Source organism: Erpetoichthys calabaricus, chromosome 11, assembly GCF_900747795.2.
Source record: "Erpetoichthys calabaricus chromosome 11, fErpCal1.3, whole genome shotgun sequence".
Lineage (NCBI taxonomy): Eukaryota > Metazoa > Chordata > Cladistia > Polypteriformes > Polypteridae > Erpetoichthys > Erpetoichthys calabaricus.
Genome location: NC_041404.2, coordinates 59,879,973 through 59,903,534, shown reverse-complemented (window position 1 = coordinate 59,903,534; position 23,562 = coordinate 59,879,973). Strand labels below are relative to the sequence as shown.

Genomic DNA, 23,562 nt, shown 5'->3' with positions numbered 1-23,562 from the left:
CTCAAAATAACCCAAAATTGCAAAGTGACAACATGTTTCCCGGAGGGTGTGCAAATTTATTCAAAAATGATAAGATGGCACATTCAGCCACCAAGAGTGACACTCTGTGAGCGTAGCGACTCACTGCACTTGCCATGGCTCTCAGTAGACAGAATCAGGTGTTCATGATGAAAGGCGCTATATAAAATCATAAGGTCACAAATTCAAAGCAGGCCATTGACTTTGTTTCACCAGTGAGTCCATATGCCTGCTAGACCTCACAGTACAGAAATCCAGGCAGACCTGGTGTTCACAAAAGAAAGGCACTATATAAAGTCACAAAGTGTCATATTCAGTTATTAAAAGAGTGACTCCCCATGAGCTGAGGAATTTGTTGGAACATCCAGCACTCACAGTAGTGAAATATGAAAAGAGCTGCTGTTCATGATGGAAGGCACTATATACAATCATAAGGCACTAAACTCAGCCTTCACCAACGACATCCTTTGTCATCCAGGGAGCCACCCTGCCACCTAGTGGACAACAAGAAGTTTACAGTAGAAGGCCATGGGCTTATAAAATCCTCCTGTGGCAGACACAGCATTCTGCAGTGTCACTAGAAAGAGCCGTCACACTTGCCAGGCCATACAATGTGGAAATCTAGAAAGATCTGTGGTATTTAGTCATGATTTGGAGGTCACTTTGGGTGAATATGAGAGAAACACAGGATAAAGATGAGGCTGAGATCAGATTTCATGCCAGAAGTAAACGTTTATTTCAGATTTAAAAGGCTGCAGGGGTCAGCAGTGGGTCAAAGGGGGCTTGTGAAGTGCAAAGCGGAGTGAAGATCAGCAAACCTCCTGGTGTTCCTCTGTGGATTCAACAGGGTTCATATTTGACAATATTGAGAGGACTGGTGGCACTTCTGTAAAGGAATAGAATAGAATGCCTTTTATTGTCACTATACATATGTACAATGAGATTAAAAGCAGCTCCTTCAGTGCAGACATATATGAAGAACACAGCAAGTAAATAAACAAATAAACAAATGGTGCAAAAAGTTGCAAAGAAGTTGCAAAAAAGTTCTGCGATGCTATATACATATGGAAAGAATAATAACTATTACACTATTGGGTTATTGCACATAATTTAAATATTGCACAATAATGATGATCATGTGCAGTGAGTGAGTAGTGGATGTTGGACCCTGAGAGTAATGATATTGTACAGTATACAGATATTGCACAGTTATTATCAATACCATTTAGATATTGGATATTGCACAGTTGATGGATAGAAGGAGGTCCAGGGGTTGGGGGGTTAGACTGTGTAGTCAGTGCATGTCTGAGTTTAGAATGTTGTGGCTTTTGGGGAAAAAACTGTTCTTGAGTCTGTTTGTCCTTGTTGTAATGCACCTGTAGTAGCGCCTCCCTGAGGACAACAGGCCAAACAGATCAGAGCCAGGGTGGCAGCTGTCCTTGATGATGTTTTTTGCTCTGCTGTGCTGTCTTTACTACTCTCTGAACGCTCTCCCTGTCTGCCATACCATATACTGTGATACAGTACGTCAGCAGGCTCTCGATGGACGAGCGGTAGAAGGTCAGTAGCAGGTTGGAGTCCAGGTTGTGCTTTCTTAGGACCCTCAAGAAGTGTAACTGCTGCTGAGCCTTCTTGATGACTGCTGTGATGTTGTCTGTCCAGGAGATGTCAGCGGAGATATGGACACTGAGAAACCGGAAGGTATGGACCCTCTCCACTCACTCGTCTTTGATGTAAAGGGGGGCTAAGTCGGTGCTGTGCCTCCTGAAGTCGACAATGATCTCCTTGGTTTTCCTGGTGTTCAGAGCCAAACTGCTCTTTGAACACCAGGCTGCCAACTTCAGGACCTCCTCTCTGTAAGCTGCCTCGTCTCCTTTTGAGATGAGTCCGACCACTGTGGTGTCATCAGCAAACTTGACGATGAGGTTGTTGTTGTGGGCCGGACTGCAGTCGTGGGTGTAGAGACAGTAAAGGAGGGGGCTCAGGACACAGCCTTGTGGGGTACCGGTGTTCAGTGTGCGAATGGAGGAGTGGTGGGAGCCGAGTCTCACAGTCTGGAGCCGGTTGGTAAGAAAGTCTTTTATAAAGACACATGTGAGACGGGGGGAGGCCAAGAGTGACCAGTTTGGTGATGAGAATGTCAGGAATGATTGTATTAAAAGCTGAGCTGTAATCCACAAACAGCATCCGGAAAGTATTCACAGCGCATCACTTTCTCCACATTTTGTTATGTTACAGCCTTATTCCAAAATGGATTAAATTCATTTTTTTCCTCAGAATTCTACACACAACACCCCATAATGACAACATGAAAAAAGTTTACTTGAGGTTTTTGCAAATTTATTAAAAATAAAAAACTGAGAAATCCCATGTCCATAAGTATTCACAGCCTTTGCCATGAAGCTCAAAATTGAGCTCTGGTGCATCCTTTTTCCCCTGATCATCCTTGAGATGTTTCTGCAGCTTCATTGGAGTCCACCTGTGGTAAATTCAGTTGACTGGACATGATTTGGAAAGGCACACACCGGTCTATAGAAGGTCCCACAGTTGACAGTTCATGTCAGAGCACAAACCAAGCATGAAGTCAAAGAAATTGTCTGTAGACCTCTGAGACAGGATTGTCTCGAGGCACAAATCTGGGGAAGGTTACAGAAAAATTTCTACTGCTTTGAAGATCCCAATGAGCACAGTGGGCTCCATCATTCATAAGCGGAAGAAGTTCAAAACCACCAGGACTCTTCCTAGAGCTGGCCGGCCATCTAAACTGAGCGATCAGGGGAGAAGGGCCTTAGTCAGGGAGGTGACAAGGAATCCGATGGTCACTCTGTCAGAGCTCCAGAGGTCCTCTGTGGAGAGAGGAGAACCTTCCAGAAGGACAACCATCTCTGCAGCAATCCACCAATCAGGCCTGTATGGTAGAGTGGCCAGACGGAAGCCACTCCTTAGTAAAAGGCACATGGCAGCCCACCTGGAGTTTGCCAAAAGGCACCTGAAGGACTCTCAGACCATGAGAAAGAAAATTCTCTGGTCTGATGAGACAAAGATTGAACTCTTTGGTGTGAATGCCAGGCGTCACGTTTGGAGGAAACCAGGCACCACTCATCACCAGGCCAATACCATCCCTACAGTGAAGCATGGTGGTGGCAGCATCATGCTGTGGGGAACTGGGAGACTAGTCAGGATAAAGGGAAAGATAACTGCAGCAATGTACAGAGACATCCTGGATGAAAACCTGTTCCAGAACGCTCTTGACCTCAGACTGGGGCGACGGTTCATCTTTCAGCAGGACAACGACCCTAAGCACACAGCCAAGATATCAAAGGAGTGGCTTCAGGACAACTCTGTGAATGTCCTTGAGTGGCCCAGCCAGAGCCCAGACTTGAATCCGATTGAGCATCTCTGGAGAGATCTTAAAATGGCTTCCCATCCAACCTGTTGGAGCTTGAGAGGTGCTGCAAAGAGGAATGGGCGAAACTGGCCAAGGATTGGTGTGCCAAGTTTGTGGCATCATATTCAAAAAGACTTGAGGCTGGAATTGCTGCCAAAGGTGCATCGACAAAGTATTGAGCAAAGGCTGTGAATACTTATGGACATGGGATTTCTCAGTTTTTTTATTTTTAAAAAATTTGCAAAAACCTCAAGTAAACTTTTTCCACGTTGTCATTATGGGGTGTTGTGTGTAGAATTCTGAGGAAAAAAATGAATTTAATCCATTTTGGAATAAGGCTGTAACATAACAAAATGTGGAAAAAGTGATGCGCTGGGAATACTTTCTGGATGCACTGTGGCTCTGCTGCTGCTCCAGATGGCTCAGCACAGAGTGGAGAGCTACGGCGATGGCATCTTCTGTGGATCTGTTCGCGCGATATCCGAATTGGTAGGGATCGAAGTCTTGATGTGCTGGAGAACCAGTCTCTTGAAGCACTTCATGATTACTGGAGTGAGGGACACAGGGCGATAATCATTTAGGCTGGCGTTGGAATGATTGTGGCTGAATTTAGTCAGGACAGAATGACTGCCTGGGCTAGGGAGAGGTTGAAGATTTTGGTGAAGATAAAGGTGAGCTGGTGGGCACACGCTCTGAGCACCCTGCCAGGCACTCCATCTAGGCCGGCAGCCTTCTTGGGGTTCACTGCCAGGAGCACCCATCTGACATCGTGCCCCTTTACAGTAAGTGGAGTGGTGCAGGAACCCATTGAGGGTGGGAGCAGAGCTGGAGCATGTAAGTGCTGCTGTTGTGATGAGCAAAGAAGCAGTTCAGCTCCTCTGCTAGCGGCACACTCAGATCTCCTGTTGTTGCATCACAGCCCCTGTAGTTTGTGATGTTTTGTATTCCCTGCCATACCTCCCGTGTATTGTGGCTGGACAGGACATGTGAAGAATAAAAGCAGTGAGCCGAGATGTCCACTCCGTGACGCTTCCTTCATTCCACTCACAGGAGACTTTAAGAGCCACGCTCAGCTCCACCTGCACACCTGAGGCAGGTATGGGACAGCAACACCTGTGGTGGTCCTGGATCAGGTGACCAGCGTCCACTCAGCACGACAGCTTAGTTAATAAAAGGAGCACATGGCATACAGGGAGTCAATAAATAGAATATTATGGGAAATCTGAACTGTTTGTATCTCATTATGCCAAATAAGTGTTGGCTGACAGTGCACACTTGTGATGAACGAGGACAGAAGTGTCTAATAATTATTAAAAAGTTCAGATGACCCCAAATACACCTGGCATGCCGGACCACTGTGCCAATTACATGACCTGCCTGTGATTTGAGTGTAAAACAAAGGAAGGCCACTGTATCTTGACTGCAAGCTGCTTCAATACACACCCCAAAAAGGCACTATATAAATGTCCTAAACCTGCCTATTCACTCGCAGTCACAGATCTTCTGACCATTGTCTGTGACACTTTGTGGAAATATGGAAACAACTGAAAGGGACCTCAAGATGGTCTGACAAATATAAAAGTTAGATGGGGAACAGAAATAGAAGGTTAGGATGAAGGGGGCAGGGGTTCAAAATAGAGAAAAATAATAAATTATTAAAATATCAGAGTCATCCTCAGTAATGTGTGATGTGTGTTGTGACGAGTACCAAGTTCAGTGACAACGTGACACATGGTTGCCAATCAACAGGCACTCTGACATGCCCTCATTACTGAGTAGAATTAGCTGAACTCTGAAGTTTTATCTTCTTCACCTCCAACACCTGCCTGACCTCGAGACCCCTGCATTGCTCACCTGAAGGCCTTCGTGGCCCACTGAGTGAGATTTGCTTCGCTCTTTAGGCTCTCAGCTCAACTTAACACACAGACCTGCAGGTGAAGGAGTTTGCACTTTTGTCCACAAATGTTAGTCGCTGATGTTGAACAAAGTCAAGCGCAGATAATGTCAGCCACACGTGAGGGTGACAGTCTTAAACCGACGTCACATTAGTGCTATTCAGAGGGGATGTCACACCTGACAAGTGCAAGTGCTGATCTCGTCACCTGAGGATATCAGATCACATGACTAGAAATCACAGGGCTGTCACATTACACTGATGTCACATTACATGGCTTCAAGTCAGCGGGAATGTCAAACTTAACGACTCCAGTTGCTGATCTCGTCACCTGAGGATATCTGATCACATGACTAGTAATCACAGGGCAGGTCACAATTCACCACTTCTAGTCAGAGGAGGTGTCACCCTTGACAACTGGTGTAGCTGATCTCATCACCTGAGTACACCATTTTGAAAGACTAGAAACCCCAGAGCCAATGTCACATTAGACCATATGCTTGAATGGGACAACCTGTTCACCACATTGTCCAAATTTGGCTTCAGCCCAAACATATGTGCATGGATCAAACTACTTTATGGTAGTCCAGAAGCCTCAGTACGTATTCACAACATTATTTCAGATAACTTCCAACTAGAACGCTGTCCTCGACAAGGATGTCCCTTATCACCTTTGCTCGTTGCAATAGCCATTGAACCACTGGCTGTTTACTTTCGAAATGCATCAGAAATAAAAGGGATTCTCAGAGAAGGACTTGAATAGAAAATATCACAATATGCAGATGATACGGTACTGTATATATCAGACCCACAAAATTCTGTGCCAGCAGTCCTAAAAGCATTAGCAGATTTTCAAAAGATCCATTCATCCATTTTCCAACCCGCTGAATCCGAACACAGGGTCACGGGGGTCTGCTGGATGCAATCCCAGCCAACACAGGGCACAAGGCAGGAATCAATCCCGGGCAGGGTGCCAACCCACCGCAGGACACACACAAACACACCCACACACCAAGCACACACTAGGGCCAATTTAGAATCGCCAGTCCACCTAACCTGCATGTCTTTGGATTGTGGGAGGAAACAGGAGCGCCCGGAGGAAACCCACGCAGACACGGGGAGAACATGCAAACTCCACGCAGGGAGGACCCCCAACTTGATGACATTATGTAAATGAAGTCTACGAATCAAAATAGCTGGAAAAGTCTTGTAATGGGACATGACCTTAAAATGACAGGCTCAGGTGACAAGATCGAAAACAGCAGTGGCCACTTTGACACTCCCTTCCAGTTTGAAGTCATGTGATCTGATAACAACAAGCCCCCTCTGACCTCACCCTCCCAAAATTGCCCTGTAAAAGGGGTCTCTCACAGACAGAAAGTTCTTCATGCCAGTGCAGACTTCTTCAGTCCCCTCCATTGATTCCCTCATAGGTTCAAATTAGCTGTCTAAACGTCAAATTCTGAACACTCAGGTGGGTTTCAAAGCCCTTGTTACTCACCGTTTTACAATACAGTATGCGCAGATGTTGCTGTGGGTATGGCCATCACTGCCACATAAGGGTTTGTAGTAAATTTCAGTTAATATTCCTGGCGTCCTGACAGTTGGGCTACAGAAATGGAAAGTAGAAGGTCAGGTAGATGTAAGCAGCTGGGCGCTAAAGGAGAAAACCTTAGGAGACCCTTACCTGTAGAGGGAGGTCTGCCCCACTTGTCAAGTCTGTGGAGTAAAACAGGGTGAAACCCGTCATTGAAATCTCCCTGAAACATCTAAAAAAATGTAAATCTTCATCCATTTTCAGAAATAAACATTTAAGGGGACTTAATAGTAAGAATCTATCATCACATCAGACATCACATCACACGAAATACATCCGTCAATGCCATCATCACATACAGCATGTGCTGCACTGATGGGCTATGAAGGCACAAACTCCTCAGTGGGCTCCTCTCCAGCAACCCTTCTGTGATCCCGAGGGGCCGACATTCCCACCTGGAGATCACATGAAGGAGACACAGAAACAGCTGAGCAGGTGGGCAAGGCGACCATCAAAATGAAAAGGCAAGGAAGGGCAACAACATCAGTGGCATGGAGGGGCAGTGGCCATCATTTCTGCCTCACAGACACCATTCGGACCCTATGCCGGGTCATCGTCTGTGTGGAGTCTGCGTGGGTTTGTTGTCAGGCTTTCCTCCCACATGTCAAAGATGAGTTTATATTGATAGTGGACATCTCTAAAGTGGACCAGTGTGTGTGAAAATGAACACTACAATGGACTATCTATCTATCTATCTATCTATCTATCTATCTATCTATCTATCTATCTATCTATCTATCTATCTATCTATCTATCTATCTATCTATCTATCTATCTATCTATCTATCTATAATATAGTGCCTATCAATAGCTATCTGTCCTATAAAGTCTTTCATGTCTATCTATATACTCTCTGTATTATATAGCGCCTTTAATAACTCTTCATAATTTATATAAAATTGGGGTGGTGTGGTGGGTCTGAGGCTAACGATCTGTGCTGGTATCCAGAAGGTTGCCGGTTCGAATCCCCATCACTGCCAAAGAGATCCTACTCTGCTGGACTCTTGAGCAAGACCCTTAACCTGTAATTGCTCCAGTGGCGCTGTACAATGGCTCACCCTGAGCTCTGACCCCAAGGAGTATGCAAAAAAACTAAGTAATGTCTTTCTGGATTAATAAAGTTAAAAAAAAAAGAAAACCCAGGTGGCACAGTGGTAGTACTGCTGCCAGCCATTAGGATATCAGAGTTTCCATTACGTGTCCTCCCTGCATACAGTTTGCGTGTTCTCCCCATTGATATAAAGCTTTACCTGACCTCTCCTCCTAATTAAAGAAGGGGGCTTTGTCTGACTACTCGTATTTTAATAAAATGGCTCACATTTTACAGCTTCAGCCAGGGGTGTATAAAGTTATATGCACAGCTCTACCTAAATTTAACATATTTAACCTGTTCATGTGAGAGAAAAAACAGATCATCAGAAACAAAACTCACAGGGAGAGAACAAGCAAAACCCACACGAGAAGAAATCAGAACTAAACTTGAAAGAAACTGAATTCATTCCCCTTAAACCTTCTAAAAGGCAATTTTCCTAATCAACTTTCTCTCTTTCTCACATAACTGGCGACTGTGGGAAAAACACAAACTGAATAATAAGCAGGAATCTCACCTGAGAGGCAAATGAAGGCGACGCACAGCAGCAGGACGTGTATGGCAGACATCTTGACTCGTCTCGTTGGCGTGTGTGTGTGTCAGACTCAGACTGGCCTCCCTACACCCTGGTGCCCTCGAATTATAAGGTGGCATATCTGGATAACAAATAAAAAAAACAAACCCTGCAGGCATTGATCCTGCTGATTCCTGAAAATTCAAAATTGTTGTAAATTAAGAAAGGCCTTGGAGATACACACGTCACATAGATAGATAGATAGATAGATAGATAGATAGATAGATAGATAGATAGATAGATAGATAGATAGATAGATAGATGTGAAAGGCACTATATAACAGATACGTAGCTGGTGTGGCGTGTGCTACATGGCCTGTGTGCCCCCTGATGTGACCCTTCATTCTCAGTTTGTCAGGTAACTCCCCTCAATTGTGCCCCCCTAATCTTTCATCCCCCTGTATTAATGACTTGGCTGATGCACTACAACTTGTCGCCATTCTCTCCCCTTCGGCCCCTCATGAACTCACAGCTGAGGCTCTTGTCTCCAGGACTGTCACTTTGCCGAATCATCTGACCCTCGATACGCTCTTGACAGTCCAGTGATGACCCTGCCAGGTGACAGACAGACATGTTGCTCTGTCACATTAAATCCTTCTCATTCCTGATGGTATCTAACTTGGCCTGTAAAAGAACCCCTGGTTTCGCCCCTCGTTGGACATCAGGAGTGGATGCTGACTGCTTTACTGATCTTCTCTCTTCTCTCAGAGCTTTGCTCTGATCAGTATTTGATGTCTTAATAACTCTTATTATCATCCTCTTATTATGTTATTGTATTTTTAAATGTACTTTGGTGGCTTTTATGTCACCTGTCACTCATGTCAGGGTCAAAACTTCTGCTTGTCCTTCTGATTTCAGTTATGTTGCCTTATCATTGTCAGCCTTATGCTGGTTTTGACTTACCTGAATATTTTCCTTAACATAAAGTTTTCTTCTAATTGTTGTTTTTGAGAACAGACACAGTGGACTTGTGAATTCTGAATTTTTCACAGGCCCTTTTCTTGTGTTGTTCAAACAGACCCCAATAACTCCTCTCCTCAAGATGCCCCTCTCAGCCCCTCTCAAGTCGTTCATCACAGGCCCGTGTCTCTCCTCTCCTCTTTCTAGCCAAGTCTGCTTGACTCTAATCAGTCGGCCTTCATGGACGGCCATTCCACTGAGACGGCTCTGCTTACTGATGTTGATGTGAATGTCACCTCTGCTCGTCCTGCCTAATTTCTCCTCTACCTCTGACATAATCAGCCACCAGGTTTGAGTCCTGCCTCCTGGCCAGATTCTGTGGTGTGTCCTGGCATGGAGAGATGGAGAGATGCCAAGGGTGTGCCACACTAGCACAGGAGTGCCCCAAGGATCACTGCTGGATCCTCTCCTCTCGTCACTAAACACCTCCTCACAAGGCCCTGTCATCCAGTTCTACAGATTTTCCTATTAGTGCTTTAATAATAAAATACAATTTATTGATAAAGCCATGCCAGTCGTTCCCCCCAGAGGACCACATGGTATCAGCAGGAATCTCCCTGATGTTGCAACCTAGATGGAAGAACACCATCTGCAGCTGAGCCTTGCAAAGATGGCCCATCTTGTTATCTAAGCTCTTCAGTCTGTTCCCTGTCAGCTTCTCTCACTACCACTGTCACCTGCAAAGTTGGTATGTCACCTGAGTGTCAAGACTGATGACCAGCTGTCCTTCAAGGACCACCTTACTATGGTCTGTTGGGTTTACTCTGTAGAACATCCACAAGATCAGGCCATATGTGACCGAGTATTCAGCACAACTCCTGGTCCAGGCTTTGGTCTTGTCACATCTGGACTATTGTGACCTCTCTGCTGGTAGGAGTACCGTCATGTGTCACCAAGTCACTGCAGATGATTGAAAATGCAGCAGCATGTCTGGTGTCCACCCAGCTGAGGTGGGCACATGTCACTCCTCTCATCACCTCACTACACTGGTGTCACATAGAGTGACATATTAAGTTCATATCCTTGGTGCTCATCTACAGGGTAGTCAGTGGCTCACCACCTACATGTGAAAACACTTGTGAGGTCCTCTGGTCCTTCTCGACCACTCTGGTCTGCTGTTGAATGGCCACCTCTGCCTGGCACCAAATCTCAATCCCGACTCTTTTCATGTGAAGCTCCTGGCTGGTGGATCAAACTGCCCACCTCCATCCAAACTGCTGACTCCCCCAATGTGTTGACGGAGCGTCTGAAGACTCTTGTCTGGTGAGTCTCTCTCTAACTGATTATGGCTTTGTTAGGTTCTGTCACCAGCTTCTGTAGGCGAGGATCGGACCGCCATGGTCCCTGCCTTCAGCCACCACCCAACTCACAATGCACCCAACCTCCTTGGCCCCTCTTACAGGTGGTGAGCCCATAGGAAAGGGGACCCACGTTGTCTCTTCGGGCTGTGCCCAGCCGAGTCTCATGGGTGCAGTCCTCGCCACCAGGCGGTCACCATCGAGCCCTACCTCCAGGCCTGGCTGCAGAGGGGGGCCCCGGTGACCCGCGTCCGGGCGAGGTAAAACGCCTTCCAAAGTTTTTCTTTGTCTTTGTCTCATCCCTCACCTAGAACCAGTTTGCCATGCGTGGCCCTACCTGGGGCATAACGCCCCCGACTACAGCTCTGCATCGATCTGTCGTGAAAAAGGCGCTGAGCCGGTCAATCTACGTTCCAACCCTCACCTATGGTCATGAACTGTGGGTAGTGAGCGAAAGAACGAGATCACAAATACAAGTGGCTGAAATGAATTTCCTCCGCAGGGTGTCTGGGCTTTCCCTTAAAGATTGGGTGAGAAGCTCAGAGTAGAGCCGCTGCTCCTCCGCATCAAGAAGAGTCAGATGAGTTGGCTCAGGCATCTGATCAGGATGCCTCCTGGACGCCTCCCTGGTGCGGTGTTCCCGGGCATGTCTAACCAGGAGGAGGCCCTGGGGAAGACCCAGGACACGCTGGAGGGACTATGTTTCTCGGCTGGCCTGGGAACGCCTCGGGTTTCCCCCAGAAGATCTAGTAGAAGTGGTCGGGGAGAGGGAAGTTGGGTATCTCTGCTCATGCTGCTGCCCCCGCGACCCGATCTCGGATAAACAGAAGAGGATGGATGGTGTCACACACATGCGAGTAATGGACCAAGCAAAGGTAATTCCACGCCAGGCCAGGGGTGGGGGGGGGGGGCGTCACTATACCTTCTCCTGTTATCTCTACAGACCATCTGAATCTGATGACGATGCCAGTTTCTGCACCCAGAAGAAGGTCACTTCTGGCTCAAAGGCTGACGTCAGAAGGACATCACTTCCGGTCTGATCCCTTAAAGCCGCCATCTTTTCTAACCCTAGTCAGTTCTGTTTTGGACTCACTATTGTCAACAGCTCTGTGCTATTCTCAAAAACCCATTTGCAGCCAGGAATATTATACGTGTGGCTGCCCCAAACCTTTTTACATGTGTCAAGTCTGTTCCTTTTTACAATGGAGGGATGGATGGAGGTTTTGTCACCTGGGAGTCGTAACTCCATGAAATTTTGTTTCATATTCTTCTCTTGTGATGTTTAGTTTTGTACCCTTGTCCTGTCACATTTCTTCCTAGACTGATGTCTCTTCAGTTATTTTGACCTCTTTTGTAGGTTGCTTTGGACTAAAGCGTCTGCTAAGCACATCGATAAAAATGTGAATGTCGCTTACACCATTAGTGAACATTTTATGAAGTGTAATCAACATCTGCACATCACTCGCTGCCTTTGCTGAACATCATGATGACTCCACGTGTGTTAATCCTGAGAGCAGCTCTGTGACTTTCTCGTTGTCCACATCTTTCTAAATTCTTACATTCTGGATACTTCTGGATAAAAGTCAAACAATAAGTCAGCTGTGATGTCTCAGTCTGTGACTTTGTGGTTTCCTATAGCGCCTTTCAAGGTCAAGTGGAGCCCGAATTTTCTGTTCCATTACATTGAAGTTATTGGATATTTTCTACCAGGTCAGCAGTGGCAGGTGAAGTGACTCTTAGGACTGACTTGCTGATGTCATAGACCACCTTCCACAGTGAAGCCCACCTCGAGGTAGGTTACAAATGCTGTATGGATGTGTGACACTTGGCAGGACTCACAAAGGGTCACACAGGGAGTCAGTGAGGTGGAAATGCAACTAGTAAATCTGTGATTTTATATAGCACCTTTCATAGTGATGACAATGTTACCTTGTAGACATCTCATTCTCTAACCTGCTTTATTCTGAACAGGGTCATTGGGGGTCTAATGGAGCCTATCCCAGCTAGCATAAGGGGCAAGACAGAAAGCAAACCCTGGACATGGCACCAGTCCATCGCAGGGCATACACACACACACACCTCACCCGTACAATTTAGAATCACCAATTCACCAAACCTGCACATCTTTGGAGTGTTGGAGGAAACCGGAGCACCCAAAACAAACCCACACAGACACGGGGAGACCACCCAAACTCCATGCAGGGAGGACCCTGGACTCAAACCTTACTGCGAGGCAGCAGCACTACCACTGTGCCACCGTGACACCTACTGTTGACATCACCCTTCACTTACTCAGTCTGAACCTTTACAGGTCACTCATTCAAAGTCACAGGGTGGGATTTGCATTTGAAGCTCAGACTTAAACTTATTACATCCTAAGCATTTACATTTATTTATTGGGTGGACACTTTTATCCAAATCACAAGTCAGTTGTACAAAGCTCTTTGCATGCTTCTACAATGTGAGCCCTGGCCGGTGAACTGACACATTCACAGTGCTGTGAAAAAGTATTTGCCCCCTTTCTGATACCTTCTGCTTTTATTTATTTCACACAATTAATGGCAATGAATGGAACTGAAGATACACTGCTGCCATCACAGACTCGAGCTTCAGCCGTCTCAACTGACTTTCAAAAGAGTTGTGAAGTTGAGAGACGGACCATCTACAACAACAGCAACATTTATTTCTACAGCACATTTTCATACAAATGATGGAGCTGACAGTGCTTTACAGGATGAAGAAAGAAAATAATAATAATAATAATAATATTAGACAATACTAATTAACATAGAATTAAAGTAAGGTCCAATGGCCAGGGAGGACAGAAAAAACAAACAAAAAAAAAACTGCAGACAGCTGGAGAAAAAAAAAATCTGCAGGGGTTCCAGGCCACGAGACCACCCAGCCCCCTCTACCTAAAATAAATGATCTGAATTAGTCCTCCTGGTTTTCAGGCTTCACATGGAAGAACTTGATGATGATGGTCATGTGGACTTCTGGTCTTTAATCCATCAATGTAGTGACAGCACGGTGCTTTGATCGGGTGGTGGGGGTGCAGATCAGCACCACAGAATACCAGAAAAAGAACAGCAGAAAAAGTAGGGGTTAGTATAAATTTCATAAACACCAGCAATGATGGGCGGCATGGTGGCACAGTGGTAGTGCTGCTGCCTCGCAGTAAGGAGACCCGGGTTCACTTCCCGGGTCCTCCCTGTGTGGAGTTTGCATGTTCTCCCCGTGTCTGCGAGGGTTTCCTCCTACAGTCCAAAGACATGCAGGTTAGGTGCATTGGCGATCCTAATTTGTCCCTAGTGTGTGCGTGTGTGTGTGTGCCCTATGGTGGGCTGGCGCCCTGCTCAGGGTTTGTTTCCTGCCTTGCATCCTGTGTTGGCTGGGATTGGCTCCATCAGACCCCCGTGACCCTGTAGTTAGGATATAGCGGGTTGGATAATGGATGGATGGATGTTGACCCCTAGGTATTTAAACTGATCGGCGATTATAAAAGGGAAGGTGTCCACTCTAATGTCATGTGCTGGAGAGTTCACTGGAAAGAGCACACTTTTATTGAAATGAATTCTGAGACCAGAAATCTTTTGAAATTCTGTAAGTGCTGTTAGGACTGCAGGCTCAGTATTTTGTGGGTCTGATATATACAGCACCATATCATCTGCATATAATGAAGTTTTCTGTTCAAGTCTGATAATCCCCTTTATCTCATAAGCATTTTGACAGTGAACTGCCAGTGGCTCAATGGCAATTGCAAATAGTAGTGGTGACAGGGGGCATCCTTGTCTAGTACCACATTCCTGTTTGAAGGAGTCTAAATTAATGTTGTTAATACAAACTGACGCTTCTCGACTGATATACAGCAGTTTGATCCATACACAAATGTTCGGGCCAAACCTAAATGTGTTCAATGAGGTAAACAGATAGTCCCATTCAACCACATCAAATGCTTTTACTACATCCATGAGGTATAGCGAGTCCACAGCTCAGATAAACGCCCAGTTTTAAATAGATGATCACCGCACTCGCAGCTTAAAGAGGGGGCGGGTAGTGTGGCAGGAATGGTTCCCGGGAGCTTTGTGATGCGGGCGGTCCTCACATAAATGTGCACAGGTGAGGAGTCATCTGCATGTGTAACTGATGCAGGGAGCTGCTAATCGCCACACCTGTCCACGTCCACATTATATATAATAGAAGCACGAGGCAGATGGAAGGAAAATAGGAAAAAAAAGGAAAGAACGTGAATGGAGGTTAAGTGAGAAGAAGGCGGCAGAAAGGAGAAAGCCAGTGCATGAGAGCGTGAGCGAGAGCAGGCTCATTGATAGTTTAATGCAGCTGGTAGGAGAGCCCCGGATGAGTGATTGGCCAACTCTTGGAGTGTGGAGGAGCTGGAGTGACCAGCAGAGGACAAGACTTGTGGTTGGAGGAAGTGTCAGTCGAGGAGGCTTGAGGAGTCTTGAGCCCCAGCGTGAGCGCCCTGGCTGCTGGGGGGAACCCAAATCTTGGTCTATAGCCGGGGATCAGAAGGCTACCGGACCAGAATAGGACAGAGCTGCATTTGCTGGTAGAGCGACTCCCCTGTTGGGAGGCCAGTATGGGAGAAGCGAGGGAGCAGCCAGTAGAAAGATGAAAGCACTGGAGTTTGAAGAAAAGACTACTTCCAGCTATTATTATTTTAACCTCGTTTTTAAAGGATGTATTTATTGGATTTTAACCTCCAAAGTGCACTTGTTTTTAATGGATTACTAGGGGGCTTCACCCCCTGCTCGCTTCGCTCGCCAACCCCGGTGTTTGGTTTTCCGGATACACACTTTTAAGATTTTTTTTTTCCTTTGAATTGTGGCTATTTCATTAGTTTCACTTTTATTTCAGAACTTCTGTAAAAACAATATTTGGAATCTCTCGAGTCCCAATATGCTGAATCTTTTAAATGAGGTCAGTGAGACATGTGTTTAATGACTTTGTACCATCATTCAGGATCGGTTTCTCTGTTTGGAATTTCAGCGCAGACAAAGCGATCGACGTCATCAGCAGTTAATAATTTTTGTTGCAAAGTAACCAATAAATGCATGTGAGGTAAACTCCGCTTTTGAAATTCTCTGACATAAACTTCTAAGCCTTACAATATTTAAATACTTCAGACATATCACCTGTGTCCATATATTCGATCTCTATTCGCCTTTTTGTTATTTCTCTGAGTAACAATTTCTCTTTCTTTGCGCTAATGTGATCTTTACTTTCTTTTTTTAACACTGTCGTTTTTTTCTGCTTTCATATTCTGTATCTTGCTCTGCATGTGTTTCACGCCTACACTTTTTTTGAGTCTTTTGAATTCCAGTTTTCATTATCTCTAACCTGTTCTGCATGTGTTTTTCGCCCCTTTGTTTTTGAACCTCTTTATGATGTTTTACTTTGTTTTCTACTCTTTGTCTTTTATTTCTGACCTCGCTTTGTCCTGCTTATTTTTTCAATGACACCTGGTCCGTGGTGATTATTTTCCCTTTCTCGAGTAATAATTTCCGTTTGTTTGCGCTACTGCGATCTTTACTTTCTTTTTTTATACTTTTTAATTTTCCTACTTTCATATTCTTTAACTTTCTCCACATTTGTATTGAGCATACGGTTTTTTTTGAGCCTTTCTAATTCCACTGCTTTCATAATCTGCTCTGCATGTGTATAGTGCCAACATTTGTGAACGTCTTTATGAAGTTCTACCTTTAATTCTGAGCCCAATTGGACGTGCTTTGTTTCAATTCCACTTGTTACGGGCTGATAATTACTTTCCTTATTCTCTGAATTTGCACCTAGATTTTTTTTTTTTGCTCTTTTTTCTGTCCAATGCTTTTGAGTCTCTTTTCTCCACGCTGCTTTCTTCTTTGTTTAGTCGTCGATGTTTAATTTATAACGTATTGTCCTTATACGCTTTATATGCGCTGAGACCCTGGATCTGTGTGTGCTCACATCCTTCACAAGACTGAATGTTTTGCTGCCCCATTGTCTTATTTGATATTGATTGTAAGTAGGGCGTGTCTTGCAAGAATCTCATGTTCTACATCATCGCAAGACAGTTCTGGGTCAATCTCTTGGCACAATGTCTCATGTTTAAGGTCCTCGTCTTCAGTGATCTTAACGTGAAGATCACGTATCGTCTCCTAGTCATTCCCTCCCACAGGATTTTTTTTATAATAGAGAGATTTATTTAAGTACTGTTTGGGACACTGCACTATTTATTTGGACACTGTTTTGTTGGATTGTTTTTAAATAAAAGCACTTTGCTCTTTTTGCACCATCCCCTTGCTTTGTTGATATCTTCACTCTACAGCTCATCGGGGACAATACCGACAGTGTTGGGTTCAAAAGCTCCCCAAAAGCAAGATGGGAGCATGGAGCTGAACCCTCATCATCGCAATCCATTGAAAATAATATCTCCGGGGTGTTAGCTATTGTGGGTGAATATATTACATTACACAGGCATTGAAGATTGGAAGCTAAGTGTCTGCCTTTAATAAGTCCAGTTTGGACTTGTGATATTACCGAAGGCAGCACTTTCTCAATCCTTCTAGCTAGGACTTTGGAAAGTATCTTAACATCATTATTCAGAAGTGAGATTGGTCTGTATGAGATACACAATGTAATAAGTCCTTATTTTGCTTAGGAAAAATGGTACTTAATGCTTGGGGAAAAAGTCTGAGGTAGAATTTTATTGTCTCTGGCTTCTGTAAATGTTGCTAATAAAAGGGGTGCAAACGTAATTGAAAATGTTTTATAAAATTCGACAGGGTGTCCATCCGGGCCTGCAGCATTCCCACTCTGAAATGAGTTTATAGCGTCTAGTAATTCTGAGAGTATCAGAGGTTTATCCAATTCCTCTGCACTGAGACTATCTGGTTGTGGTATCTGTAACACATCAAGAAATGCTTCAGGTTGTCTTCTTTAAACTGAGTAGAGTATAAGGACTTATAGTAGTCTCTAAATGTGTGCATTGTATTGTTCCATGATTTTGTCTCCGTCTGTGTTGGTAATTTTAAGAATAAGTTGTTCAGTTTGTTTTGTTATCCAGAGATTGAGTTCTGAATGCAGAGCTTGTCTTTTCCTATAAAGTGCCTCATTTGGACACCTGGCGTTTTCTTGATCTATTCTGGTAATTTCACTGATTAACTCTGAGGCCTTCTTGGTTTCTGATTTTGTTTTTGTGGGAGAGATATGAGATCATCTGTCCTCTTAAGAAAAGCCTTCAGAGTTTTCCAGAGTAATCCTGCAGAGACCTCTGAGGATGTATTTGTTTCTAAAAAAAAATCAATTTGCTTGGATATTAGCAGTTCTCGTCTGTAAATAAAGGTGAGTTAAAACGCCAGTATGTGGGGCTGTAATAGATAGATAGATACTTTATTAATAATGTGTAATGATTGTAATGATGTGAGCTCCATGATCAAAGGGGCATGGTCAAAAATAACAATAGCGTCATACTTACAAGATTAAATCGTCGCCAAGAAATTGTTATCTATAAAGAAATAATCAATCCTTGAGTAACAGTGATTCACTGGTGAGTAGTAAGAATATGCTCTTGAGTTTGGGTTTAGGAACCTAAGGAGTTTGATAAGTTGTGATCAAACTTTCTAATTGTTTTTGCAGTGTTAGATGTCATCGCCCCTGTAGCAGGAGACCAATCCAGGTCTGGATTTAAAACACAATTAAAGTCTCCAGCAATTATAATTTTATGAGTGTTCACATTAGGAATGGACGCAAATACGTTTTAGATGAAATCCCTGTCATCCACATTGGGTGTGTAGATATGTATGGGAATGAATCACTTTGTAGCGGGGCTACATAATAATCGTATGTTCTATGTTTGTGCTGATTGCGTTTTGTGTCATTGTCCCGTTTACTGTCCGTCATATGTGCGTCAGTGAATGTTGTCCCCGTAAATGAAAAGTGGATGGATGATAGAGAGAGACTGCAACCCCGAGATGATTGACTGTCAAACTCACCCGATTCATCCGGGACATTGCGTATTTAAAAAAGAGGAATGAAAAGCAAAGGAAACGAAGAGGAGAGGGAGAGAAATAAATCGAGGAGCGAAAAGAAGACAATTTAGCCATTCATTTACCAACTCATCACTGTCGATAATTGCTTTATTCCACTGCTTGCTTTTTCAACATCCGATTCATCATCACGACAGCCAGAACCGAGGAATCCTGGGGTTCAGATTCACCCCAGCCATTGCCAAGACTTTCACGATGATGTCATTTTGTTTTTAAGAAGGGACACAATAACATTACAGCCAGTATAGAGAAATAACTATTACCTCATTTTTTTTCCTTCTCCTTTTTTTTATTTACCTATATATATTTCTTCCTTTCTTTTGTTTATTGTTGCCTTATTAAAAAGCCCTAAGCAATTCTCCTTTGGCTAAGCTCTCCTTCTCAGGGGTGGGGTTTGATTTGTCTTCAATTTTTTTCTTTTTGTTATAAATTGATCTATTTGTATGGAATGATTACAATAAAATTAATAAATAAAATAAAAAATAAAAAAAAACATTACAGCCAGTATCAATACCACCGGACTTTATTAACGTTGGACTTATTTATCATCACATTTCAATTGCTGTATTTAGCTGTCTATGTTTGTATTTGTTCTCCATGTTTTTATTTATTGTTTAGGGGCAAGTGATGAATCTTTGTAAATATTTGTATATTCGTATTTTATATAGTAATTAGTCACTGGTATCATTGGGACAGTGGTGTTTTTTGCGCACATATATACATTATTGAATATTTGTTTGTCCTTATCATTTACAATATATTCATTTTTGATTTTACATTCCTGTCTACTGTTTGCCAGTTATTTCGTCATTTGGGGATAAAAAAAGAGCAACTTGTAAGGAGTACGGCTTGTTATTAGAGCAAGAAGCCTCAGGTTCTCCAAGGAATAGTCTTGGTAGTGTAGTGGCCGGTCTGGATAAGGGATCGGCCATTAACACTTTATAGTTAAATAAATTACCCATCACAATCAAATATCGCCCTTCAGAATCAGATACTACATGTGATACTACAAATGAAATTGTTCTATGAATTAAGATTCCCACACCTCTAGTTGTCTTTGTATGGCTAGAGTGGAATATTTGGCCAGTCCGGTCTCTCTGCAGCCAAAACTGATCCTGGCTTAATAAGTGGGTTTCCTGTACAAATACTGTTTTAGCGTTTAGACTTGTTAGGTGAGAGAATAAATTCTTTCTCTTTAATTCGTGATTCAGGTCTTTAACATTCCAGCTTACAAAGTGAACTGTTTGATCTTGGAGACATTGCTTCTGAACTTTTGTTGACATTTTGTAGTCTTGAATTAAGATAGCACATTATTACATATCATAGCTTTGACTTTAATTTCCAATTTTTCCAAAAGTTATTGCCATGAAGCCTATTGTTATTGAGAAAGAAGAAAAAACATTATTAACTGTAATAATTATAAGTATCCATCCATCCATCCATTATCCAACCTGCTATTTCCTCGCTACAGGGTCACGGGGGTCTGCTGGAGCTGGTCCCGGCCAGCACGGGGCGCAGGGCAGGAAGCGGAGCCGGGCAGGGCACCAGCCCACCGCAGATGATAATAAGTATTTAAGTCATAAATACCAATGACTGTATTTTGTATTAATCATGCAGCAGAGAGCTATATGATTTATTACTTCTATGTGAATTTGTTCTTCATTTAGGTAGAAAAAGAAATAAGCTTGTGCACAGAATTATATGATTAACTTACATTCTTTTATGAGAAAATGCTGACCTCTTGATTCTAATAGAACACCCTGTGATATTATAAATCAATGTGATCGTTTCTTTACTCTTGTTTAATATTATAAGAAAACATGTCCCTTATGAATTAATAAATAAGGATTATTAATCTAACCAAACAAATATAATCTAATGAAGATATTAAAGCTATAAGAATGTAATCTCTTTATAACTAATGTAATGAACTATAAGAAACTGCTTAAATTGGTCTTGTGTGGGTATACTGAGAAGGGCGTATTCCTTAGAAATGCGAGTGCCTGATAACTCTGTATTTTGGTATACTCCTGTATGTGATAAATCATGATGTAACCGTAACTTACAGCAGTCTATGTATGCCATCGAAATGAACTGCTATGTTTTTTTCTTCTCTCTTTGTCTAATGAACAAGCTAGGTGATAAAAGAACAAAGAAATTCCATCCATCCATTTTCCAACCCACTGAATCCGAACACAGGGTCACGGGGGTCTGCTGGAGCCAATCCCAGCCAACACAGGGCACAAGGCAGGAAGCAATCCTGGGCAGGGTGCCAACCCACCGCAGGAACAAAGAAATTGCTTTATATTTTTAAATTGGTATTTTTACCGTTGTTTCAGCATTCACACGAGCGAATTGAACTATCTAGGGAAGGTTGGGCCGCCATAGTCGACCAGGGAGCACACACCCCTAATTATACTGTGTATATAAAGAGTTCAACTATAAAATCTAATAAGCTTCATATCTGAGTGTTTGGAGACCCTGGTGTTGTACTGAATTAGTGTTGTAGAAAAACAAACTACTGTCCAGCATGCTTATGTTTCCACTTCTCATATATATATACATAAATGTATAATTTATATATATATATACAGTATATATACAGTATATATATATATATATGTGTGTGTGTGTGTATGTCTATGTATATATGTATACATTGTTACAAACTCCACACAGAGCCATAGCAAGGTTTGGGGCAGCCACCCATATAATTGGTATCCTGGCTGCAATGTCGTAAAAATGAATACAGCACTGATGTGCACAAAACCAAGTCCAAAACAGAACTGAGGGAATTGGGAAAGGTGGAGGCTTTGAAAGGAATTCCATGCCCAGCTGGATGGTGGTGGGGTGCATTCATCCCTCTTATTTTGTCCCCACAGACCAAACATGGGAAATTCCCACTTCTGCCTCAGCTCTGAAGATGTCACTTCCTGTCCCGGCCCTGAGGACCACATCACTTCCACCAACCTCCCTATAAAAACGACTCCCTTCCTCTGTTAATCAGTTCTGTTTTGAACTCTGTTCTGTACATTATTGTGTTGAATATTTTGCTTATTTTGAAGCCAAGGTCAAGTACATGGGTGGCTGCCCCAAACCTTTGTCTTGTGTCAAGGCGTCTTATTTTACTAATATATATATATATATATATATATATATATATATATATATATATATATATATATATATATATATATATATATATATACAGTGGTGTGAAAAACTATTTGCCCCCTTCCTGATTTCTTATTCTTTTGCATGTTTGTCACACAAAATGTTTCTGATCATCAAACACATTTAACCATTAGTCAAATATAACACAAGTAAACACAAAATGCAGTTTGTAAATGGTGGTTTTTATTATTTAGGGAGAAAAAAAAATCCAAACCTACATGGCCCTGTGTGAAAAAGTAATTGCCCCCTGAACCTAATAACTGGTTGGGCCACCCTTAGCAGCAATAACTGCAATCAAGCGTTTGCGATAACTTGCAATGAGTCTTTTACAGCGCTCTGGAGGAATTTTGGCCCACTCATCTTTGCAAAATTGTTGTAATTCAGCTTTATTTGAGGGTTTTCTAGCATGAACCGCCTTTTTAAGGTCATGCCATAGCATCTCAATTGGATTCAGGTCAGGACTTTGACTAGGCCACTCCAAAGTCTTCATTTTGTTTTTCTTCAGCCATTCAGAGGTGGATTTGCTGGTGTGTTTTGGGTCATTGTCCTGTTGCAGCACCCAAGATCGCTTCAGCTTGAGTTGACGAACAGATGGCGGACATTCTCCTTCAGGATTTTTTGGTAGACAGTAGAATTCATGGTTCCATCTATCACAGCAAGCCTTCCAGGTCCTGAAGCAGCAAAACAACCCCAGACCATCACACTACCACCACCATATTTTACTGTTGGTATGATGTTCTTTTTCTGAAATGCTGTGTTCCTTTTACGCCAGATGTAACGGGACATTTGCCTTCCAAAAAGTTCAACTTTTGTCTCATCAGTCCACAAGGTATTTTCCCAAAAGTCTTGGCAATCATTGAGATGTTTCTTAGCAAAATTGAGACGAGCCCTAATGTTCTTTTTGCTTAACAGTGGTTTGCGTCTTGGAAATCTGCCATGCAGGCCATTTTTGCCCAGTCTCTTTCTTATGGTGGAGTCGTGAACACTGACCTTAATTGAGGCAAGTGAGGCCTGCAGTTCTTTAGACGTTGTCCTGGGGTCTTTTGTGACCTCTCAGATGAGTCGTCTCTGCGCTCTTGGGGTAATTTTGGTCGGCCGGCCACTCCTGGGAAGGTTCACCACTGTTCCATGTTTTTGCCATTTGTGGATAATGGCTCTCACTGTGGTTCGCTGGAGTCCCAAAGCTTTAGAAATGGCTTATAACCTTTACCAGACTGATAGATCTCAATTACTTCTGTTCTCATTTGTTCCTGAATTTCTTTGGATCTTGGCATGATGTCTAGCTTTTGAGGTGCTTTTGGTCTACTTCTCTGTGTCAGGCAGCTCCTATTTAAGTGATTTCTTGATTGAAACAGGTGTGGCAGTAATCAGGCCTGGGGGGTGGCTACGGAAATTGAACTCAGGTGTGATACACCACAGTTAGGTTATTTTTTAACAAGGGGGGCAATTACTTTTTCACACAGGGCCATGTAGGTTTGGATTTTTTTTCTTCCTAAATAATAAAAACCATCATTTAAAAAC

General features: G+C 43.2%; 2 protein-coding genes and 1 long non-coding RNA gene across 9 annotated transcripts in view; 1 reads left to right on the top strand and 2 right to left on the bottom strand.

Annotated features, from left to right (window-relative positions):
* Positions 1-23,562, top strand: part of LOC114660439 (serine protease inhibitor Kazal-type 1-like) — an 821,621-nt gene that overhangs the window by 372,786 nt on the left and 425,273 nt on the right. The window lies entirely within an intron of this gene.
* LOC114660438 (serine protease inhibitor Kazal-type 1-like) overlaps positions 1-23,562 on the bottom strand; it is a 565,538-nt gene that overhangs the window by 306,901 nt on the left and 235,075 nt on the right. Inside the window, exon 1 of one of the 6 annotated variants that reach the window (XM_051934255.1) lies at positions 8,505-8,602. The exons of the other annotated variants lie outside the window; for them this stretch is intronic. Within the exon in view, the coding sequence (XP_051790215.1) occupies positions 8,505-8,556 (52 nt within the window). The 5' untranslated portion in view covers positions 8,557-8,602. Of the gene's footprint in view, positions 1-8,504; positions 8,603-23,562 lie in introns of those variants that run through there. 6 annotated transcript variants of the gene reach the window in all.
* On the bottom strand, positions 726-7,098 carry LOC114643341 (uncharacterized). Its single transcript, XR_007936311.1, has 3 exons — positions 6,988-7,098; positions 6,802-6,909; positions 726-904 (listed from the first exon to the last, which is right to left on the bottom strand). It is a non-coding gene; the product is annotated as an uncharacterized LOC114643341 (long non-coding RNA).